This window comes from Pezoporus wallicus, unplaced genomic scaffold (genome assembly GCF_028554395.1).
Source record: "Pezoporus wallicus isolate ANWC-B61680 ecotype Strahan unplaced genomic scaffold, APGP_CSIRO_Pwel_v1 contig_4161, whole genome shotgun sequence".
Taxonomy (NCBI): Eukaryota; Metazoa; Chordata; class Aves; order Psittaciformes; family Psittacidae; genus Pezoporus; species Pezoporus wallicus.
The window spans coordinates 2,017,087-2,041,948 of record NW_026639584.1 but is presented as its reverse complement, the minus strand read 5'-3'; the positions used below and the strand labels follow the sequence as shown (position 1 = coordinate 2,041,948).

The window sequence follows — 24,862 nt, the reverse complement described above, 5'->3', positions numbered from 1 at the left end:
CTCAGACATCATTTTGCTACCTGCTGAGCCCCATATGTATTATAGTCTCCAAGATAATCCAAAGATTGTGCCCAAAGATTTGGTTTGTAAGCCTGTGAGGAATGGGCACTGTCCAGGTTCACAGGCACACAAGAGACTCTCAGTCGGATGTCTTCCTTCAAGTGGCGCATTTGCTTTAAGACAAGCTTCTACTCCATGCATCTTTAAGTTACAATTTGTTCTGATGTGGAAAACCATCAGACTCCAGGCCTAACCCTGTTAGCTTTTGGTCAGGAAACAAGTTGCTTAAATTTAGTTCTCTTTCTAGAAGAACCACAATTCTTTCATTTGCTTAAAGCCATTGCTGTCAATACATGTTGTTCTAGAGCAACAAAGTTTTCCTCCTTTTCAGAAACTCTCAGGTGCCAATGTGGCAAACACAGCGGCATTCCTAACACCAACACTGAAGATACCTCCGATGTCCAAGAATTCCTTGACAGTAGCTGATTTTTGCATCTCAATGACAAGCACAGGTCCAAGATGGGAAGTTTATCAGAAAGTATTTATTGATCTGTTTGTCTTTAACCTAGGAAGATAGGGCAAAAACTGAAAATACATGCAAAGTGAAAATGACCTGCTCTCTAAGGAGGAGGGAATCCAGAGCACCAGCTGCAACTTCATTCAAGTCCTCAGATGTTTGTTGAAAGAACTCGGTAAGAGCAGTAGAGAAACTACAGACTGTATTTAAGAAAAATTAACTGCCATACACTTCAAACGACAGCTCTTACCCAAGTTACACAGCACTAGGATTCTTTCCTGTCCAACTGCTTCCTAAGTAAGGTATGTATGCATTTCCAGTCAAGAACCTCAAACATGACATTTAGTTTCTGTTCCAGCTAAGTTTTCAAAGTGGCTACCACATACCAGCTCAAAGCTGTATACATTGTGTCACATTTGAAACAAGCGCATCAGCATAAACCCCAACACTCTGGAAAGAATCTTGATTAACTCAACATCCCACGTATCCCGCAGGGAAGATGCATTTGTCTTCATCTTGTTGGTCAGCATTTTTCAACAAGGGACATACAAAACTGCTATGTCACACAGGCAGCTCACTGGGAGTTAATAAACATCTCTGCTGTCCCCTAAGAATCAAACAGGTCAGTACTCAACCCACCATCTAGAACTCACATCAAAACAACCCTCAGCCAGGACATAACTCTTGGAACTTCAAAAAGTTTATGAAGAACAGAAGAAAAATAACCTTCCCTCAAATGCGAGGATGTAGCACACATGCTTTGTTATGATTCATTTGTAAACCATTCCAAGGGATTCATTTTCAGTTATAAATCAACTTGGTGGCAGCAACATGCAAAATGCGGGAGCTAAATCTGAAGTGATAACAACTGAATACAGATTCCTGACTCAAAAGAGTTACTGATATTTTTCATTAGCGCAATTGGTCCAACTACCTCCTGCAGCACACATTCCTGGGAAACAAGGCTTGTATTGTTCTGCCATTACAGTGCTAAAGGACTTTGTGGATCCAAGCCACCTGCTAGAGTGACAGCTGAGTCATCCGCTGAAAATGTTCCTGTTTGATTTTCTTCCCAGCCCCCAGTCCCTATGCAAGGTAACCATGAACACAAAGACAACACGTCTGAGCTGGGGGAAACATGCATTTTCACAGGTAAGTTAACCATTCACTTGCACTCCACAAACTTAAAGCCACGAAGAATACCTTCTGGATTGTTATGAAAGCTACCCGCAAGGTTGGAAGCAAATGGTTCTTAAGTAAAGCCTTCCTCTTCTCTTTACAAGTCCGCTTCCTCTTAGCTTGGGAACATGCTAACCACACCCATTAAAAGGAGAAAAACCCACTGCCATGTGTGAACGTGTCCACAGAAGAGCTTCTGGAAACCCTCTGCAGTATCTGTTTTATTATTTTAACCATTTTCCAGGATTCCTGCTATGAAGTTAATTTGTCTTTAATGGGTACGGACTGCCACTACCCTCTTAACCTTAAATGGCTATAATTCCCTATAGCTAGCGCTCAGCAATTCTCTTATGCCTTCAATCCAAGAACTTCAAAGTCACCATGATAAACTACTCAATTACAGCACTACCCTGCAGCCCTCTGGCAGCACAATCTGCATATCTCCACATTTAACGTATTTCCATCTCAGCTTTTGCAATGCAGCAAATAAACTCCTGGAACTGGATTTTATGAACTACACAAACCCCATTAGTTTCCAAATCACTTGGGCAAGTATGAGCATCATTTGTAAAGAAAAAAAAACAAAAAACTTCAAAATCATGTTCAGCTGAAGCAATTTCATATTTTAAAAAAGACAGTACCTCCCATCTCCATTTAAGACTTTTTAAGCTATTTTTTCTTCTTAAAACAAGCAATTGACTTGGCAAAGGAGCACAGGGATTCATTTTTTTTTTTTCTGACTTCTTGGAAGACTGGTACTCTATGAACATTTCACATCATCTAGTTCAAGAGAAAAAAGTCCTCCCCATGCAACAACTCGAGGTGGGGCACTGTCTGACCAGGGAGCTGCTTTGTAGTAGGGTTAGGGTGTTGCTCAGCAGAAAAGGAACCTCCCATGGTAGGGGGTGGGAAGTGGATGATCTAAAGGTCCTTTCCAACCCAAGCCATTCTATGGTTCTATGATCTTGGAATCCCATTGGGCCACGAAACATGAGTAGTGTGCCCTTGCACATTAAGGGCCACCCCAAACAGACTGTAGTAGCAGAGTGTAGCCAGAAGGCATTTGACAAACGGACTAATCCCTTGTATTCGGCATTTGTGACAGTTCATCTGCAATGCTGTACCCAGCTTCAGGCTCTCCATTATAAGAAAGGCATTGATACATTGGAAAGAGCCAAGGAAAGGGCTACTGAGACTATCAGGAAGCTGGAGGACACAGCAAGCAGAGACAACTGGCCTTGCTGAACTTAAGTAACAGGTTAAGAGGAGATATACCTACCTCGTAGGTAAGAGAATATAGGCCCCTTTTCTCTGATCTGCAGTGAGATGAAGTCATACGGGGAGGAACATCAGCAGAGAAAAAACAAGCCCTGCCACAACCACCAGTTCTTGAAAGGATTCAGAAATACTCTGCATAGCTTCAGAAATGGGTACTGCACAGAACGCCCTAACAGCAATAGTGGGACACAGGCACTATGCTATCACTTGCTATCCATGTTAAACCAGAGCAACAATAAACTTAACAACCCAACACTTAATAAATTTAGTTGTTGTTGGATTGCACCACACGCATGACACTAGGTAGTTTCAGTCTGCAGAAAAATTTAAGCAGTAATTAAATAGCCACACAATAGCTGGAATGTACAAATTCTTTGCTGCAGTCCATCATGCTTCTGTAACACACCTACACGATACAGCTCTTAATTCAAAGAAATTAGATCATTCCTTCTGATTGCAGAAGGCTTTCAGGTCTGACTCACACTGTTTTCTTTCCGTCTAACAATGGGAAAACTGATCTTTGAGGTTAAGTGCCCTAATTTTGTGAATAACCTATCCATTCTTGAGCCCATTACAGCAGTGCTCAGTTAATGACCCACATGAAGTGTCCAAATGATTTGGAACTGCTTGCAGGCAACTCACTTCTGTCCTCAACCTTATAAAAGTAAGAAAAATGACTTTGCAAACTACAGGTGTTAAGAAACACCAAGAAAAAACTACCTTTTGCAATCTGTACAGTGGCTGAACTCCCCACTGAGCAGATGGCTGTTGAAAGTCGTACTGAGACCTGCAGAAAGCAGCAGAATGGACTGAGGAATTTAAGTACTATGCTTCTTCCAAGGAGATACGTGTTTGTCCCAGCCTGCATGAACTCCTGGCTGATTATTACAGTTTGCAGATTTTATTATAAAGGAAAAGTTATGCTAGCAGAATAATGTCCTAACAGTACATTTTACACTTCCATGCCCTCCACCTTTGTCCCCAAGGTCTTGTAGTTACTGCTGGTGTGCTCAAGATCTCCCTTAGCAGTGTCATCTGTACCCTTGTGAAAGATAAAGAAAGCCTGAAGAAGAATAAACAGGTCAGGAGGTTGTACTGGCACAACCTCATGTGCCACTACACAAATATAAAGCTTATGAAACACGCAGGAAGAGCTCATTTTTGTGCTACAAATGCAGAAATACACCACCATTAGAATAAGTAACATGGCAGGAGAGCTCATGTAGTAATGCGGATGTTTGGTGATGCTTGAATACAGGGTACTCAGTAAAAATAGGCAAGGAAGAGGAGGAAGAGAGGCTGTCCCTCATATGAAGGAACAGCTCAAGTGTCAGGAGCTCCTTTATGGACCAGGCAAGAATCCCATTGAGCGTGCAGGTCTGGAAGTGACATTATCATAGGAATTTGTTACCAGCCACCAGCTCAGGGTGCAGCAGAAAACAACACTCCTCTTTAAGCAGTGGGAGAAGGCATCCAGATCACAGACCCTGGTTCTCCGAGGAACCCGAATGTCCCCGGCGTTTGCTGCAAAAGTAACACAGGGGCAGGCAAACAAGACAGGAGGTTTCCAGAGGGTGTCAGACACAGCTTCCTAAAACAGATGCTAGATGGGCCAACCATGGGGAAGTTTTCCTGATCTGCTACTCACAAACGATAAGGTGATTTGGGGTAAGATAGTCAGTGGAATCCTTGGCTTTAGTGATCATGACAGTGACATTCAAAATGCTGAGGGGTGTGAGGAGGGTAAGGAGCAAAGCATGACCTTCCCTTCTTCAGGAAAGAATTCAGTTTTGCAGAATTCTGAATTTTCTTACAGAATTCAGGGTATTGATGGGGGGCATCCTGTGGAAGCAGCCTAGAGTAACCTTAGCACAAGAGCTGACATCCTGACACTGAGGAAAACGAGCGTATATGTATCAGAATACCACCCAGGCTAAACTGGTGTCTCATGAGTGAGCTCCAGCACAGAAAAGAGGTTACAGTACAAAGGAGTACAGAAGTACAAGCATTAACTGAAGGTATTAGGAAAGCCAAAGCTCAACTAGAGATCAAGCTGGCAAGGGTCATCAAGAAAAGCTTCCAGCAGTACATTAGCTATAAAAGAATAAGGATGATATGATGGTTTAGTGACGGACTGAGGTATTCAATGCCTTCTTTGCATTAGTCTTTACTGGCACAGTCTCCAAATCTTTGTGTCTAAAGATAAGGTTCCAGGAGGAGAGGAACAGCCAAGTGGTGGCAGAGGATCAAGTCAAGCATCTCTTGAAAAATCCTGACCCTTACAAGCCTGTGAGAACAGACAGAATGCATCTGTTGGTTCAGAGAGATCTGGCTGATCAAGTGCAGCCTGGCTGTGACATCTCTGATACAAGTAAATATTATATGTTGTCTTCAAAAAGGTTCAAAAGAATGACATGGTGAAGTGCCAGCTGGTCAGCACCACCCTCATTTTGGTCACTGGAAAAGTCAGTGCCAATACTACTGGAAGCAATTTCAGCTAAAAATAACCAACAGATTTACCAAAGTGAAATCACACTTGAGCAGTTCAACTGCCTTCTATGCTAAAACAACGTCTGTGCATTAAAGGAAAACACTGTCTTCTCAACTGCACGGGGAATACCATGCCCAGTTTTGCACCCCTCAGTCAAAGAAAGAAGTTAATAAACTTGTGCAAAAATATAATGAAGAGACTTGACTATGTAAGATGAGTCTGAGGAAGCTCAGCTTGTTTAGTCTGGAGAAGGGCAGGCTTTGGGTGACTGGAGAGCAGCTTTCCAATACCTCCAGGAGAGTTACTCTGACAGAGCAAGGCTAATCTTTACTGAGGTACACAGAATAACAGGTACAATGATCATAAACTGAAACGGGAGATTCTGGTGTTCATAATAAAATAGTTACTATCAGGACAGTCAGACACTGGAACAGGTTGCATAAAGGTGCTGTGGCTTTCAAGACCAATTGGACAAAACCCTGCATATCCTGTCTGAATTGCATTTTGACACTGCTTTGAACTGAGGCTGGACTAGGAGGCCTCCTGAAGTCGCACCCAGCCTTCAGGATTCTATGAGTCTCCATTTTCCAGAAAGAAAAGGGTAAAACATTTGTTGGTTTCTTCTTGGGGTTGAGGTAAGGGATTAGTAGAAAGCTTTATATCTGAAGCACACGGAAAACTATGGAACATTTTAAAATACAATTGCTACAGAAACATGATTTAATATGAAATAACAAGGATGTGAACATTACAAAGAGAAAGTACAGTACTGTGTCATATTAGCTCAAGGATCATTTTCATTCATATAAAATAACCCAAACAGGTTAACAAATGAGTACGCAAAACCTTAATTTTTTACTTCTTTCTTTAAGTTCTTGATTTTATTTAACCATTCCTACTTAATGCCTCTAACTGTAGGTCATGTTTCATATCCAGCGTGCTGCAGCTGGGTATATGGACATCAGGTGGCTTCCTCAGGCCGGGGCTAGTCCAGCAAAGACCAAACAGTTACATAGGCATAAGTCAGACAATATCAAACATTTCTTTGGGCCATATTTTCCCTCAACTATTAAACAATCTCATCAGGATACGAATAGATACGTGCTTGCACTTCAATCTCCATCACTTTTGGACTTTTTAAAGGTTACCTAAATAAGTTTACATTCACTGTCTCAAATAGGAATACCTTGTAAATCAATGTAAAATATATGGTGATAACTCAACTTCAGAAAAATCTTCTAGGAAACATGAGCATTCTATTCTTCAGAGCTAATGCCATTACTGCAATTTATGGCAAGCACTTATACTTTCCCAAAATTTAGTATATAATACTAATTTAATGTTTAATGCTAATCTAATGTTAATTAAGGACTTATAGATGTCCTTAATTAACATTAGATGCAACAAAGTGAGAAACAAGGACTGACAAAACTCTTTTTCACAAGATTGGTTTTCACACTGACTCTTCTACACACTTCCCTTTTTTTGGTCAGCTTTGTGTGTTTAATTCCATACACAGTCAACCACAACAGCCTCATCTCAGGGAAAAACCAACACTGCATGTAAGCTTCAGCAAAATTCCCATTGTTTCACTCCACAGAGCCAGTATCTGCTGTTTGCATTTATGTCTATTTCTCTTAACTATGTGGCATGTGACTGAAAATAAAGCAGTGAAGGATCACAGAATGCTTGGAAGGGACCTTAAAGACGATCTAGTTCCAACCCCCCTACCCCCGGGCAGAAACTGCTGTCTGTTGAGGTGCTCTTCCCTAACACACACAATCCGATGTTTAGGACTTGAAATGTTTCACACCTGCTTCTGACTGCTGGAGTTCTTGATGACTTGCAGAAAAAGTTCCACCAACAAACAAATGATTTTAGTAAAGCCTGACATGAAATTCAAGCTTTGATTTCATCTCCTTGCTCGCTTGCAGACATGCACAGACTAGAAACTCCTCCCAGGAGATCTTTTCCTGGAAAGGCAATAGAGGTCTTGGGTTGTGTTAGGTTTTTTTTCATTGTTGTTTAGGATTTGCTGGGTTTTTTCTTTAATTTAACAAGCATTTGGTTTCATCAACTCGATCCCTTCCAAGTACCACCACCATGAGCATACATGTCTACTGGAGCCACTAAGGAGCAGATAAAAGTCAAGATGTTGCAGTAAAAGGTGTAGGACAGCTTTAATACATCAAATGAAAGTTGTGTGTTCACTTGACCAAGTTAACATCCAGATGTTACAATCACAAGCACTTTCTTCATTCTCAAGTAGATTCCCACCCTCCCTGTCTCCCATTCGTCTTCCAACGTATGGTTTTCAGCAGTTGACTTGCTGAAGCGCAGCTGAATTGATCCTGCAGTGTTTGCTAAATGAACACAAAAGTCAAGTTTTTCTAAATAAGACTTGGCACATGTATTTGATTTTCCAAGTTACTGAACTATTCATGCCTATAAAACTGCTTTGCACTAAGCTTATTATATGCCTAAGAACCATGGAAGAACAACCTTGGAAAATATCTGTTCTTTAAGATGAAGTTAACATCAGCTGGGAACAATTCATTTCCACTTCTAAAAAAACTTCCTCAGCAATTAGTTAAAGAACTTCCCAGAGGAAAAAAAAAAAAAAAACACACACACAAGCCCCAAAAAATCCATAAACCACTTTTGATTGCTCCTTATCTTTTGCTGCCATTTCATATGTTATCTATTAAAACTCACAACTCCAAAGGATCATTGGGCTGTTTCTTATACTTTCACATTCTTATCTGAGAAACTTATATCCAGATGTGTGTTTTCATCTCACTCTGAAGAGCCAGCCTTTGCCTTAGGGCTTTATTTCTCAATATCTACTTCCACTCCTAAAAAACAAGTTTTCTTTGCTCAAGAACTTGACTTGCGATCTGTTTCACCACTTCATTCCTGTCTCCAGCTTACCTCCCTACTGCATTTATTTCCGCATTTCAGAAATGCACAATTGCTTCCCTGTGCTATTTCCTTATAGGAAGTTCCCTTTTTTGCTCCCCAGCTATATTCTTAAAACACCATCTCCAACCAGCTCTACCACTTCAACAGGATGAGGCAGGCAGCCTCTTCTCATTACTCCACAGCTATTTCAGAGCAGCTCATGACCCACAAGTTCCCACCTTGCTGCGTGATGCCGTAACCACTGTCACCCTCAAAAAGCAAACATGTTTCATCCATTTCTTTCTGGAATTCCATTTAAAAAAATGTACTTAACATAAGGTCTCCCCAGCCTAAACAAACAGATGAAAGATAAATGTCAGGAATATCTGTACGTTAAGGTCCCACTAAAGTTCAGGCAAACCAAGCTTTATGACTAACAGGAAGGCACCAGACATAGAAATTGCTTTCAGAAAGCAGCTCTTCCTTGCTGAAACTTCTCAGTTATATTGAAAGAATACGACTCTTCATTAAACATTAGTGTCTCCATATCTGTGGACAACCAGCACACATATAGTGATTAATTTTAGTGTGCTTGATGTAATGTGGCCATTATATGAGCTTTAGATGCTACATATTATATTCTAAAACAGAGAGAAGGGACAGTCAAAACTTCGGCATACAAAGAACCTATGTGTTTGTTGTTTTCTTATCTATGTTCTTCCCCCTCTTAAGGGGGAGGAAAATCATCAATGTGAAGCTAAATTATGTTCTTACATTAAGCTTCTGGTAAGAATTTCAAATCTCAATCTCTAATTTAGAACTTCCTTGGCCATCCATCTTTGACAAGACAGCATATCCCAAAGAACACCATTTTCTGACCACATCACCCGAGTTCTGACCACACCACCCAAGTCTTGGAAGGAAGACGCAGGGACTGTGAGAATGAAGACCTTGGGCCCACTGTAGGAGAGGATCTGGTTCGAGACCACCTTAAGAACCTGAACATGCACAACTCCATGGGACCTGATGAAATCCATCTGCAGGTCCTGAAGGAGCTGGCAAATGAAGTTGCTAAGCCACTGGCCACCATATTTGAGAAATCATGGCAGTCAGGTGAAGTTCCCCATGACTGGAAAAAGGGAAATATAACCTCCATTTTCAAGAAGGGGAAAATGGATGACCCAGGGGACTACAGAGCAGTCAGTCTCACCTCTGTGCCTGGCAACATCTTGGAGCAGATTCTCCTGGAAGGCATGCTAAGGCACATGAAAATCAACAAGGTGCTTGGTGACAGCCAGCATGGCTTCACTAAGGGGAAATCCTGCCTGAACAATTTGGTGGCCTTCTATGATGGGGCTACAGAACTGATGGACAGGGGTAGAGCAGTTGATGTCATCTACCTGGACTTGTGTAAAGTGTTTGACACTGTCCCACACAACATCCTTGTCTCTAAATTGGAGAGACATCAATTTGAGGGATGGACCACTGGGTGGATAAAGAACTGGCTGGATGGCCGCACACAAAGAGCTGTGGTCAATGGCTCAGTGTCCGGCTGGAGACCAGTAATGAGTGGTGTCCCTCAGGGATCAGTGTTGGGACTGGTCTTGTTCAACATCTTTGTCGCTGCCATGGACAGTGGGATTGAGTGCGCCCTCAGTGAGTTTGCCGATGACACCGAGCTGTGTGGTTCGGTTGATACCCTGGAGGGAAGGAATGCCATCCAGAGGGACCTCGACACGCTTGTGAGGTGGGCTGATGCCAGCCTCATGGAGTTTAACCATGCCAAGTGCAAGGTCCTGCACCTGGGTCAGAGCAATCCCAGGCACAGCTACAGGTTGGGCAGAGAAGAGATTCAGAGCAGCCCAAGGAGAAGGACTTGGGGGTGTTGGTTGATGAGAAAATGAACATGAGCCAGCTTCAGTGTGCGCTCGCAGCCCAGAAACCAACCGTATCCTGGGCTGCATCAAAAGGAACATGACCAGAAGGTCAAAGGAGGTGATCCTGCCCCTCTATTCTGCTCTTGTGAAACCTCACTTGGATTATTGTGTGCAGTTCTGGTGTCCTCAACATAAAAAGGACATGGAACTGTTGGAACAAGTCAAGAGGAGGCCACGAGGATGATCAGGGACTGGAGCACCTCCTGTATGAAGATAGGCTGAGAAAGTTGGGGCTGTTCAACCTGGAGAAGAGAAGGCTGCGTGGAGACCTCAGAGCAACTTCCAGTATCTGAAGGGGGCCTATGGGGATGCTGGGGATGGACTCTTCATTAGGGACTGTAGTGATAGGACAAGGGGTAATGGGTTAAAACTTAAACATGGGAAGCCTGAATTGGATATAGGAAGAAGTTCTTTACTGTAAGGGTGGTGAGGCACAGGAAAGGGTTGCCCAGGGAAGCTGTGAATGCTCCATCCCTGGCGGTGCTCAAGGCCAGGTTGGACGAGGCCTTGGGTGACATGGTTTAGTGTGAGGTGTCCCTGCCCATGGCAGGGGGGGTGGAACTGGGTGATTTTAAGGTCCTTTCCAACCCAAACTATTCTATGATTCTATTATGAAATTCCAGGGAAACGTCTTCCATTTTAGGATGCATTTTTTGGACTTTCTGAACTAAAACTGAAGTTTGGAATTTGAATCTTTTCTACTTTGGGGCAAGCTGTTTGTGGAAAATGCTTTCCTAATTCAAGCTTTTGTTTCATATATTCTGTTAGAGTTATCTAATACTGTATCTAGTGTTAACGCTAATGTCATTTTTGCTAGACAGACAATAGAGTACTTCCTCAATTCCAAAAGCTGCTAAAGCATCAGAAGTGCTCATTATCCTCCGGTGCACACCCAGAGAAAGTGCCAGTGAAAACAGTACAGGAGGCCAGCTTGGCTGAATTGACTTAAAATACTTAATTTGTCTCTGACCTGAGAAAGTTCATGAGGCTCACAACTCACTGCCTGTATCTTCTGAACCTGTCCAAGTTGTTTAGCAGGGTCCCATAAAATACACGCAGGTAATACCTCACTATCTACAAATACATTCATTTTGTGCAAGTTAACTAACACATCCCTCACCTGCCACAGACACAAAGGAAAAAGACCAACTGAAAAATAAACCCCAAGGATTAAGAAACAGTCTTCTCACTATTAGCATGCACAAAATTGCATCCATACCTCTGCTTTCAGCCTGGTATTTCCATGATAGTTAAACTCTTATCTTTTGAAACATTTCATTCACATACTCTTCTTCCCCTTCACTTCGCTTCCTTACTTTCCCCCATGGGCAAGCAGCCAACCTTGACAGAATATAGCTCTTGGAAAAAAGAGTTTGGAGCCAGACATTAAACCCAGCATTTTATAGTGCTGTGATTTTGGAGATCAGAACCTCAGATTTACTAATATGGAATTTATTACCATTTTTGTTATCATGCCTAAGAGTGCCCTTATGCTAGCTCAAGATTTCTTCATGTTAAGTGTTTGATAAAGAAGTCCCAAACAGCTTTCAGCAAAGACAAAAGGAGCAGAGGGATGAAGACAAGCAGATGAGATGGTACTGACCAGTACAGCAGGCACAGTCCTCAGCTATAAAGGAACCTCAATTGTATCACACATTTTTAACTGATATCATGAAAATGACAGTAAATGTAAAACTGGGCAAAGCAACCTTGCTTGTTTAAGAATAAGGACAGCTCTTCCCAAGCAAGAACATCAAAATGAATGGAAAATAATATTAACCAAAATCAATCTATTGGAAATGGAGCTCATCACCATCACCCCACCCCTTTCTACAAGCACCTTCTCAGGCTGTTCAATGGGTTACTAATCTCCAAATCATTAACTTCCAGAGCAGGTTGTCCCTCCACTCACATGGAGCCCTGGCTGAAACAGAACCACCAATCTTCTGTCTATGGAGATGGGAACAACAGTGAAGACACAGAGAAAACACTCCAAAAAAATTACAGGCAACTGATTTGTCCTGTTCTTTTGGGTGACTGCCTTGTATGTACAGTCACAGTACAATGTCACTACAGCATCCCCACGCAACAGAAGAGGGGATGTTAAAATTAAATCTCCAATTTAACTCCTCAATACAGCATCACTGATAAAAGCCTTGCACCTCAAACTGGAATGAGCACAGGTCCACACAGCGGTCAGCAAAGTTTCAACAATAAGAACACTACCTCCCAGAATTCACAGTGTTGCTTGGACTGTACATACATTTGAGTAACCCGATTCTGCTTCCAAATGGCTGGTTCTTCCCCACGGCACTGAAGCAGGACAGCAATCACAATGACCTCTCCACAGGAAGCGTAGGAAGCTTCCTAAAAAAGCCCCTTCAACATAAGAAGTTAAGAATCATTTCTGCAACAGTACTGGAAATGTTCAGGAAAGCACAGGCAAAAGTGAGCTGGTGAGCAAGACAAATCTCAAAATAAGCTCACGATTAAATTTGAGATGGGTTTTCAAGATTGCTTGATGAAAAGTTAAGACCACCTTTAGAACACTGAGTTTTCTTCCTCATTTTAAATGAGCTGGTGTTTGTTGAAAATGCTCCCTTCATCAGCAAGAGAAAAACAAAGAACATAGCCATCAGTTGAAAACATTTCCACGTGAGGGACAAAATTAAATTAAGGCCTCAGAAAAAGAAGTAACTCACAGGTAGAAAGGTAAAAATCTAATTAAAAGCTCCAAAAATGAATCAGTATAGGTACTGATACACTTATATAACTAAAAACATATATTGCAGCCATCAGATGGTGTAAAACTGAGAGAGACAAATTTATTCTGACAGAGACAACCAACAGACCAGATTCAGCTAGAGGGGGGAGGGAGCTGAAAATAACCAGCAGAGAGGTAAGAATCTAATGCTCCTTTCCACAGATGTGATCCTCAACTCATCAATACTTATTCTGAGTACAAGACCACAGACCTGTTCCCCTTATGTAAATAGACAGAGAGATCTTTCATGTATTTAGTACCATTAGAAAAGACTGCCAGTTGCTCACAAGGCCATTTCTCACAGGGAAGAGGTACCTGCTATTGGTGAGAACCATTCAAGATCCTAAACAATATGTCTGGCTGGACAACATTAAAAACAGATCTGAAAATAGATCGTTACAGATCTCTGGAGAGAGACCTTTGCCACATGTCACTTCTACTCATTCTCCATTGCATCACCATTACTCGGCTCCAGAACACTTTGCCAGTTGAAGTTGGCTTCAGCTTTTCTCCCCAAAGTTATCTTCACTCCTTCCTTCCCTGACGTTAGAAACTTGCTTTGTCTCAACTTGCAGTGGACAATCAACACTACTTTGATCTGGCAAGAGCAAAAAATAAGCCAAACAGGAAAAGAGAAGCCACTTTAGGGAACTGTGGAACTGCAGGACAGAGGATACACATGTTTACTCCTACAGGTGCCATCATCAAGCCTCCACCAGAAAGTTGGCTCTGCTTAAAACTGCTCCTTGATCTGCTAGCACTGGAAAAGGATACTCACAGTCACACATTCTCCCCAACCAGTGTTGAAAAGGGTTTCAGTCCTGAGCCACAGAAATCCTTTACCTGATCCAGTCAGTATCCACCTGTAGTTGCAAGAGCTAACAGGTACTTAACAGAACTAAGAGGTACTAGGTTACTTACAGAGAACATAACCTTTTCCTGAGGTTAACACAGCATTAGAGATAATTCAGTAGTCGCAATATTACAAGACACAGTGAAGCTTATATCAAGACCAAAGTCCAGCAGCAGACCTGCACTTCATATAATGCATTTGAGCATACCACATTAACTTCAAAAAGAAGATTCCTCCCTTTAATCACAAGGAGTTCACTATAGTGTAGTGCCTCCTGAGGCTGGAGGCACTTCTGACGACAAAAGAAGCTTCAGAACTTGAAAGTTCATAATTCATTCCCAATTGGACAGAGTTTCTTATGTTACTTCAGTAACAAGATGTAGCTACATTTGGTAGGTTGACATTTAGAGAAAGAAAAGGATAGAAAAAAAATAAACAAAGGAAATCAAGAATTTCTAGGGGAGCAGGTGATTTATTTCTGAATTAGATATATTAAAAATTCTTTCAGTTGCCTGAAAAATTTCTTGGGTGGTCAACTACAGTCCTCAGCCAAAGGTGGAAGAGAGCTCAACTGAAGTTCAGCCTTCAGAAAGTTTATCTTATCACCACACCATCCTTACCAGGTGTAATATGTGGAAAACACGGAGTGCCACAATTGTGGCTAGGAAAGGATTCCAGCTTGGAACTTGAAGCAAAATGTTTTTCAGTTAATTCTAGTGCATCAAGTGTTAGCTAACACAACTACAATAGTAACCCATGGCTTCTGCTCTCTCTCTTGGTTCAGGAATGATCAAATCTTTTTAAGATTTATTTATTCTTTATAATATTAATTCTTCTTTATTAATTATTCTCAAGATCAAGTGAAAACAGACCCCACTAGACCACCAGAGAAACAGCTAATTCATATAAAAAGACCAGCTGCAGCAAGAGGCAGCCCAGGGAAATCAAGCACTGTGGATGCCACAAGAACTCTATCAAGAGTTGTAGAAAAAGGAAGCTTCAAGTCACTATAGCTGTGTGCCTGGGAGAGAACATATACTGATTTAAGTCTTTCGAACAGTCTCTCCAGTAAACAAGCTCAATTCTTCACATACATCAGCTGAAACCTTCTCACTGAATGTCCCTATTAGAGCCAAGATCTTTTCCACTATCTCCCTTAGAACTCCCCAAGCATCTTGAGAGATTTCTGTGGGAAAACCATTTTCCTTATGATCTGTGGAAGCTGAGGAATAGCTCAGATACCACTGAAATGCAGACAACAAAGCATATCAGATGTTAGTGTCTGTGCAGGATAGGCTATTTTTGTTTTAAATATAATCAGAAATGCTTGAACTGAAAGAAAAGAAAAAATGCTTCGCAATGACATTCCAAAAGATGACTTATAGTACTAAATATGATGATCAAATAACTTCATAGCAATTGGCTTACAAGTGACAGCGTACAACACAAGGGGTTTTATATAGGCTGCTGTATGACTTATAGAAGTATTAGTACTGTCTTATTTTTGGCCTCACAATCCATCTGTACAGGTAAGCTATCCTGACCTTAGTACACACTTCACCGAACTCATACACAGATTCCAGGGCGGAAAGCAATACTTGTAACCTAGATTTTAGGACTTCCCAAAAGAACATGGGTGTTCCTCAGAGGGACAACTTTCCTCTCACCAAATTCTTCCACATGAATCAACACTCAGCTACAGAAGTAAGAAATGAAAAACACAATCAGACTCCGAGCAACTCACTACAAAACTCTGCATTAATTACTCTGGTGCCTTTGATCTCAGAATCTAACCAAAAGTTGTGCAAACAAATACATGTGACAATGGCCATTATTTGCTTCTGTAGCTACCAAATTACAATAACTAATTTCATCCTCCTTCCTGTTTCCGTCACTTCAAAACGAGGTAACAAATTTAATAGCGCAAGACTCTGATCCTAGACAAGGGCACATCACTGGCCACTCTAGCACAAGTAGTCAGCATTAAGTTAGTATAGGGGAGTATCCAAATTAAATTGAGCAACTCAGTTACTCAGTTAAGTTTTCCCAGGATCAGTGCTCCGAGAGCAAGCTCAAGGCCAGAGCCATGTATGTCTACTTACTGACGCATGGCTTAGGAAAGTAAAGATTTGGAAATGCTCCGTGCAAGCCTTTGTAGACTATTACTGCAGACAGATGAGTGGTGATCCCGAGTGAGAACAACTCTGGAGAAACAGAATGCCAGTGTAAGAGTCAGGGTAATTACACCTGCAGGTGTTTAACACTGTTCGGCCGTAACATGGAAGCATTCAAGACAGGAGCTTAGATTTAATTTGGAGACAAAACTGAGGAAGTTGAAGACTTATTACAAGGCAGTGCAACTTCAGCAGCTACATGCACCTAGGCCAAAAATGCCATAATAATATATTCGTATAACAGAAACCCCAGACCACATGAAAACTCCAGAGTAAGCAGATGACTAAGCTTCTAAATTGCACCTAAATGTAGACACACTCAATTTAGTTACTCAGACAAAACACAGAACGGATTAGTCTTGCAGGCTTTATCAACTGAGTAAGGTAAAGAATCCTTCACAGTAAAAGACAAAACAAAGCAACAGCTAACCCAGGAGAACAATCCAATAAATAAGACTCTAAGCCACCAAGTATAAATTCATCAACAACTCAAACACGGCTAAATCCTCCAAAAAAACTTCTATACATATATAATGTGCTGAACTAGACATCAATGGAAGGCTCGTGCCTCATATTCAAAGAGAATGCAGATACTGACCTAGAAGACTGAGCAGTTTCTCCATGTCACTTGTTCCTTTCAGAGCTGAAGAACACAGCTGTCAAGTAGGTGGCTTTGATCTGCTCACTGCATTTATACATCATCTCAAGCTAAACTTGACTATCAGCATTATTAGTTGTTATAAAAAAATCACATGTATAATATTTTAGAGACATAGAAAACATTTCCACTGAATTACATAAATAATCACATATAAGACTGGAAGCACTGCTAAACAGACTCTGGTTAAAGGAGTTTGATAAAGGAGCTCTCTAAGGAACTTGTCAATAAGGTGCAAGATTTAAGATCTTTATGGATGCATTTACATATTCTTAATTTCTAAACCCTAACTTCTGCTTGCTTTATTACCATAAAACATCAATTTAAATCAGCTTAAATAGAAGAATCACTGCACCCATCCCCAGAAGTTAACTATTATTAGTGTTCTTCACAACACAAAAGGTCTATAAACTCTTTTGGGTAGGTATCAAGTTACTTAACAAACGTGGGATGAAACGGTAAATACTGACAACCAGCCACAAGGTCAGCTGCACCACCCTGCTCTTGTGCAAGGTCCTCTGCAGAGCATCAGATCTTGCCATGTAGGGAAAAATCTCAGACCTAGTTCCATGTGCCTCTCTTCCTGTGTGAGATGTTGGCTATTCTGAGAGTTCCCTCTCTAGAGCAAAGATAATTGGAAGCAACCCTTGGAAGTGACAACTATTTGTTTCACCACTTATTTTCTCCAAACTGAACAATTTCTTTGTGCAGCAGTATCCCAGCGTTCACCTCTTTTTAGCTCTGCTCAAAACCGAACTGAGCAAAGCTTCAATCTCCACCACACAATGAAAGGACTATCACAGAATGTAATAACAAGGTAAAATGCAACATAAACCTAATACTACTTGCTATATTTGTAAAGCTGCTATTAAAAATGAAGCTGTGTAAAAAAAGTTTAGGATAGTTTTACAACTCTGTGATCACTGGTTAATTTGTGGATTCCCCTCAAGACAGGCATCACAGGTACAACAACTCTACAAAAACTTCTCCTTCAAAGCATTCAGGGAGCAAGAAAAGAGAGCATACATCACATTTCTCATGAAGAATCAGTAATCAAAGCTCTGGTGATGCCCATTTCTTGGGTTATCAGGAGATCATCACAAGTTCATTTAATAGAACTTCACAATAAGACATATTTCCCCTTCTCCTCCAAGACATTTCCCATATTTTTCCTTGTTGTCTTCTCAGTTTTCCTGGGGTTTCATATTAACACAAATTTAAATGCTATTTACCTTGGCTCCGCTAGCCCAACCAACCTGTAACATCTGTACAAACATAATTCTAAAAGCTTAGTGGCAAAGTATTTTAAGTGGTGTCATTAGATCTCTTATTAATTAAAGAAAGCTTTCTGACTTGAACAGGTATGTGCACTTCTCAGCTCAAGAGGATGCAGAAAGAAGTGAAGAGCTTTTCATAGCACAGGAGTCTAAAAAGTAACCTGGTGTGTGACCATCAAGAAACTTATTAAAATCATTTTCCCAACATCTAAACATTTCTCTGAGATTAAAAATATCTTTGTCACTTCAGATATAATCAATTTGGGATTATTTATAAGTTAAACTAATTAAAGACTACACATCAACCCAGGGTTGTATCATGCAGAGTTGCAGGTTGCTGCGGACCACAGAGGAAAGTGAGATATTCCAGTATATCCAGCGTCTGGCTGGCAATCTACAAGCAGAACTTAGACTTGGAAGATTATAATGTTTTCCCTTTCTCTCACTGCTTACCTCGGAAAACTCAAGTTAGTGTAATTAATACAAGTCTGGATTTGACAGAATTGATACAAGCTTTAAGCACAGTAGTAACAAAGACGACAGTGAACACTATAAAACCAGTGAAAGGCTCATGACGGAAAATGAAGCCAGTATTTTAAAACATAGAATAATGTGTTACTACATGATCTGCCGCGTGCTATTTCCACAGGGTTTCAGTTTCTGAATGCTCCAATAATACACTATCTAAAATAAAAACAAAAAAAAAAAACAAAACCAAAAAGAAAAAAAACCCACAGCTACATTTCATATCCATCAGTAGCTATCTCTGAGGTTAAATATTCAGACTGAATATTGTGAAACAGCTGCTATTGTTCTTCATGCAGCCATTCATCTACAATTTAAATCTGTAAACACCACCAAAAATCATCAGGACCAAGAGCACAGCGATTACACTCTTTCATTCTTTTTAACACTTAACATACAAAAGCCAAGAAACATCCTCTTCTAGCTTAGCATTCTTACAGCAGACAAGGAAAGTTAACATCTCTCTTAAGTATCCTCAAAAGTGAAAACCCAGTAACACAATTCAGTCCCCCTAAAGCTTAGGCAATAAATGAGCATTTTGAAACTCTTCTCGGGTGGCCACCTAACCTTGCATTTGTGAATTCAAACATTTAATGCTAGGCTTTGACTGTTAAAACCACCTGAACACACATCACCAATGAAGCATACAAAACATCTGTGTTATCACCCATACATACAGTGGTACACCACTTGAGTACTGGTTTGTTGTGGGGTTTGTTGTTTTGGGGTTGGGGTTTTTGCTGCCCATCAGTTGGAGAGAACACATAAGTTCAGCTTTCTGTAACACTGACATCTGAAAACTATTGTTCACCCAGCTGGGGTGAAAAGGAAGGCTGATACAGCCACAAAACATGAAAGATGTTAGAACAGCATAGTAATCTATCTGCATATTGCTATCATTTAAGAGCTCTCAGCACTATGAAATGAATTTAGCAGCAGTCAAGGATGCTATAAAATTCCATTCTGGGACACAACTTAATCATTACGAGGATTATGCACAAAAACTTTGTTTGCTTAGTAAGTTCAGCTAGCTTCCTTTGGTGGAGGAAAATTTGCTTGAGAGCTCGAAGTTTCCCTAGCTCTATGATCCAGAAGGAAATGAATTTGGAAGTCAGGCCATACAACCTACAGCACCTGTAAACAAGTTCAAAAACATGGTTCAGTTATCAGCTAACCCACATCAGGCACAAGTCACGCCGGAGCCCAGCGCAGAGCCTCTGAAGCTGTTTAACATTCCATTCTGGACATCTTCGTATCTAGCATTGGGCACTCTCTGAAACGTGCCATATGCTATGCATTAAGCAACGTCAGAGATGCCGTCCTCAGCACCAAACGAGTGCCAAAACTGCATCAGAGAACTGAAGTTTCCTTTTAGCTTTCTTCTTATAAACTTATTAAGCAAGGAAAAAAAGTCAACTAAAAAAACTCATAAAAAGTTATGATACAGGAGATTTCTATGCACACATTCATTACATTCTTCCGTGGGGAGTCTGGAAGTGCCCCACAACATTACTATCATAAACCCTGAAGCAGATTAGAAATTAAATAACCAGCTTCCCCACCGCAGTTTAAGACAGAAATTAGAGGCTGCTTTAATGGGACTTCTTATCCATTTGAATCAGTTCATGGCAGTAGTCGATTTTTCCATGGTGATGAAGTCACCATGCTGAGAAAGCAAGGAGAAACTGCTACCAGCCACCAGGTGAAAGCACCCAGGTTTCTAGTCACCTAGTAAATCGGTGCTTGCATTGACAATGATTACTGCTGGCAATGGTAACCGGTAGACCTGAACTCCATTAAGACAAGTGAATGCAGAAGCAATCAGATGGTAAATGCACCCCAAAAATAAAAGGTGAAACTCTCAAAGCAGCTGATTTTCTTAAAAGCCAGAACAGCAGCAGGAGAGCTGCAAGTTCGGGAAAGCTCCTCCCCTTCCCTCCCAAAAACATTAATCCATGTTTGATTACTGAAACTGCTGTTAGTAAGTATGTTGCACCGATAGGCAGGTGTTGAGAAACTCATCCCAGGTGCTTCCACAAGTACTTGCGAGCCCTGAAACCATTTCTACTTACAGTCTCTCTGCATTCCTGGGAATATCCCTCGGTACAGTTTTGAGTCCCAGTCCGTGACAATCCACGTTGGAAGCAATACATGTACATTTATGTGGGCATCCTCCGACAGGCATCCAACTCGCAGAGCTCCAAAAGCTCAGTATCATTCCAAGGCACAGAAACGCACTTCTTCCACCAGACAACATGGTTTCGTGATCGCTTCGGTGGGTATAAAAGTGTACGCAAGCAGCCGGCCCTTAAAGATGAAATGCCTCTAAGAAGAAAGGGAAAAGAAAACAAGAGGCTCTTAGTACAGCCCAAGGGAACCCACCACTGCCATCATCGCCGGAGCACCAGCAAACCTTCAAAGGCGCCTGAAAAGGTTACGTTAGGTGGAAGAAGGTGGGGAATTGCCTCTCGGGCTCAGGTTTCTTTCTGTTATCTACGAACGGTACCAGGAGGCAGATAGTTTAACAGAGCTGGAGCCAGATGCGTCCTCAGATGAAAGAGAAACCGGGAGCAGAGGTAAACACACACAAAACATCCCTCAGAAGCAATCTCCAAAGCAGCCTCCTCCGCTCCGCATCGCCCCACCTGGGCTGGGCAGGTGACCCTCAGCGGGGATGACCGGCTGCCGGGGCACTGCCTCCCGCCGCTCGCTGCCGCTGCTGCTGCGGGCCCGCACCCCCGCGCTGGCGGCCGGCGGGGCCGGGGGGCGGCGCGGGGAGGCGGAGGAGCGGAGGCGGCGGCGCTCCCACCCGCTGCTGCGCTGGCCGCCGGCCGCCCGCGCCCCAGCGCTCTGCATGGCAGCGGGCGAACGCCCGCCGCGCCACCGCCCCCCCGCCCAAAACACCTCCCGCCGCGCCCATTGGCTGCCGCGGCCCTGACGTCACCAAACTGCCCAACTTTTGGAGCGCGGGAGGGGGGAGCCGCGGGCTCTGCGCCCCTGCCGTGCCCCGCAGGACGGGCAGCGACTCCCGGGGTGCGGGGAGCGCTCCCCGCTCCGCCCCGGGCAGCGGCAGGCACCGTGCGGGCTGCGGCGCCCGGCGGGACGCGGGCTCGGGTTTGGGTTTCCCCTCCCGGGGAATTTACCTCCGCCTTTTGTTCCCGCGTTTCCACTCCCCGAGTACCCTCTGGCGGCGGCGCCGGGACCGGCCTGCACCTCCCGACCCGAGCCCCGGCCGGGCAGACACCGGGCGACCGAGCCCTGTCCCGCTGCGCTCCGAGCCTCGGCGCCTCCCGGGGGGAGCACCGGTGGCTTGCCCGGGCTCTGCGAGCGCGGAAGTTCAGCGCCAGGTTCCCCCTTCGGGAACTGTTCCTGGAAATAACGCCAAGGATGCCGCCTTCATGCGGTAATTCCGTTCTCAATCCATGGAGCTGGAGGCTCAGAACATTCGACCTACGTGTACTAAAAAGCACAAAAAATAATGCAGCATACCCTGGAAATGTGATAGCATTTCCAGATCGGTTGGAAAATTGCAAGGCCTGAGAGACACACAAAAAGGCTTTTGGGTTTTTTTTCAAGGTAAGTGTTAAGGCTCTAAAGTAAACCCATGGACAGGAAGGTTTTTCTTGTAGCACACCACACGCATACAGTGACCTCCTGACCCAGAATAAAGTTGGTGTAAGCACTTCACGAATACCTGTGTCTTCTATATACATAGTGCTTTATTTTGCACACTTACAAGCAGTTCCAAAGGCACTTTTATGCATTACAGACATGGGAACACAGGTAACCTGTTTATCTGTGTTACAAGCTCTTGGTCCACAACGATGAAGTCTAGTTGGGAAAAGGTTTCCTTTTCATAAGTCAACAAGGATCATGGCCAGCACGACCATGAAACCCTCAGAATGCCTCCAGCGATTTGACAAGCCTAAGTAACAGCAGAACTCAAGTTCCCAGGTTGTGCTCAAAATGTGTTCTCAGCTTTTTTCTCTGAACATACAGATTGAGCAGTTGAAATGAAGGGCTTGTAGGAGAACAACCACTATGAAATGCTCACTAAGATATGGATATGGCACACTGGTGAGCAGCGGCACATCTTAAATGCCTGTTCACTTGCGGCAACATTTGCTTCCTGCTTTGATTACTGGAATCTGTCATTACTGGAGACATTCCAGTGATTTTTCCCACACCAGTGAGGTGTCCCCTGTACAGCCAGGAAAGCAGCTACTTCTCAACTGCTCTCCCTAACAAGCAAAGGCTTGGTACTAGAGCAGTTCGCTAAGAACAAGAGCTCGCCAAGGAGCACATGCAAGACCACAAGTTATCCTTCACCTCTCCTGGTCTGAAAAGGCACTAAAGTGATCTTCTCATTTCACAGGGAATTACATACATGAGAAACTTCATTTTTATATAGAAACCATTTTGATCAAGCCTTAAGATTGCACCACTCACACAACCAGACCTCAGAGTTGAGATATGCAGCAGGCACTCAATGTGTGAAGGCTCATGACAAATGACAGGAGGTTTGAAAAAGCACAGAGGGACTGCGGCCACTTCATACTGCTTCAGAGAAGAGTAGTAAATACTCTTCTCCCTCCTCTCCAAATCTACAGAAACCACACATTTGAGAAGGTGTGTGTAATTCTGCCTGTATCCCCAGAGGAAACTTTCCTCTCCTGGGATGGGACAAGAGGCAGAAAAAGATCACTTTAACCTCCTGTGTTAACAGACACTGTATGGGGCAAAGCCACAGCACTACCCCCTTCCTCCCCCCCCCCCCCAACATTGCAGCACTCCAAAGAGCAGCTATAGCTGTAGGAACTTGAACCATACCCCTCTCCTTAACCCTCTTGACAGAGCAGGAGCACAGACAGCTCCAGGCATGTCACTGCCACTCACTGCTATCTATTCTGAGGCAAGCACCCTCCATCAGTGCTAGTTTAGGAGAGATCAGCTCTTGAACAAGGGACAGCTGGTTCAGACCAGACACAGCAATCACAGTGCTTGTGAGGACAAAGGACACTGAAAGCTCCGAGGTCTCCTCCATACAGACTGGAGGTGAACATCCTTAGCTCAGTCAAGCAGAGAAAATACTTCTGTTGTAACCTATCTTTCCTTGGCAGCCTGGCAACAGCATTCCAAAGAAGACTTTTTTGCCTTGTTCAAGTTTACTAGGAAGCATCTTCCCAGCTTCAGAGACGGCCATATAGAAAGACACACACCACTCTCCTCGGGATGGAAGTACAGAAGCTTCCAGATACCAAGTAAATAGGATTACAGGTACCACAACTGTCACAGCCTGATGGCAGTTTTATTTTTACAGTTGCTAATGTTCAGCTGTCATTAACTTCAAATTCTAAAAAACGCTGAAAAACTCCCTAAAGCCTCTGAACCAGAGAGAATGGCAGAAAAAAAAAGATGAGCTGGAAGTCAAGCTTATCCTTGAAATAATTTCATTATTATAACAACTAAGAGGCATATTCCCCTACATTCCCATTAAAATAGCTTAAGAGGGTCCTGTACTCTAAAGCCAGACCACAGTAAAGCAGAGCCATGACTGCATTTTCTACTAGCCATCTACTGTGGCTTCTGGTTCCTGGCACTATTTGTGTCTTGGTGTGTGCTGGCAGAGGTCAGCACAGCGACTGTTACACAAAACACCACAGCCTATGGAGTAATCAGAGCCTCTCAAGTGTTTCTTTTTGTCTTTATACTCATTTAAACCAGTTACTTTTATGAAGCAATCTAAAGCTGGACAGATTTTATCTATAATATTTCCTGAAGTATTTGAAACAACCAACATCTCCATATATGTAAAACTCCTTATGAACAAGATGGTTATCAAAGGTGTGCTGTCTGCTCAGCAGGGATTTACATCTTGCCTGCTGCTTCTGCAATAAGAAATAGAATCATTTCTTATAGAAAATGAGTCGTTTTCTATATTTAGAATATCTTTGCATCAATTTGGAAATTATTTAATACATATTTTCATTTAACCTATTTGTTTTCAAGGGAAAAAAAAAAAAGTAGTTTTGCCTTTTTTTCTCCTAGTATGGAATAACATTTACTAGACAGATGTCCAGAGTATATTTAGCCAGGCAGAGCTGTCATCTAGGCATTCCAGGAGCTGCCTTCTCTCTTAATCCTACCATCAATACCCTCACAGACCCCACCATTATGCTCCAGTAGCACCCTTTGCACCCCTCACAGCGTAGAAGGGAACTCAGGCCCGGGAGCAGTGAGAAGGCAGGATGCGCAATGCCAGGAGATCAGGACAGCTGCTTTGGGAGAAGTGAGAGAAAAACTACTTC

At 42.6% G+C, this 24,862-nt stretch overlaps 1 protein-coding gene across 3 annotated transcripts in view; it reads right to left on the bottom strand.

Annotated features, from left to right (window-relative positions):
- The window catches only part of SLIT3 (slit guidance ligand 3), a 518,859-nt gene extending 497,625 nt beyond the window's left edge, over window positions 1-21,234 (bottom strand). Inside the window, exons 1-2 of one of the 3 annotated variants that reach the window (XM_057415155.1) lie at window positions 20,968-21,234; window positions 20,627-20,879 (exon numbers count right to left, since the gene is read on the bottom strand). In XM_057415155.1, the coding sequence (XP_057271138.1) occupies window positions 20,627-20,811 (185 nt within the window). In that variant the 5' untranslated portion in view covers window positions 20,812-20,879; window positions 20,968-21,234. Of the gene's footprint in view, window positions 1-20,626 lie in introns of all 3 variants that reach the window. The other 2 variants (XM_057415156.1, XM_057415154.1) reach the window with 2 other exon arrangements.
- Between the last annotated feature and the right edge of the window lie 3,628 nt (window positions 21,235-24,862).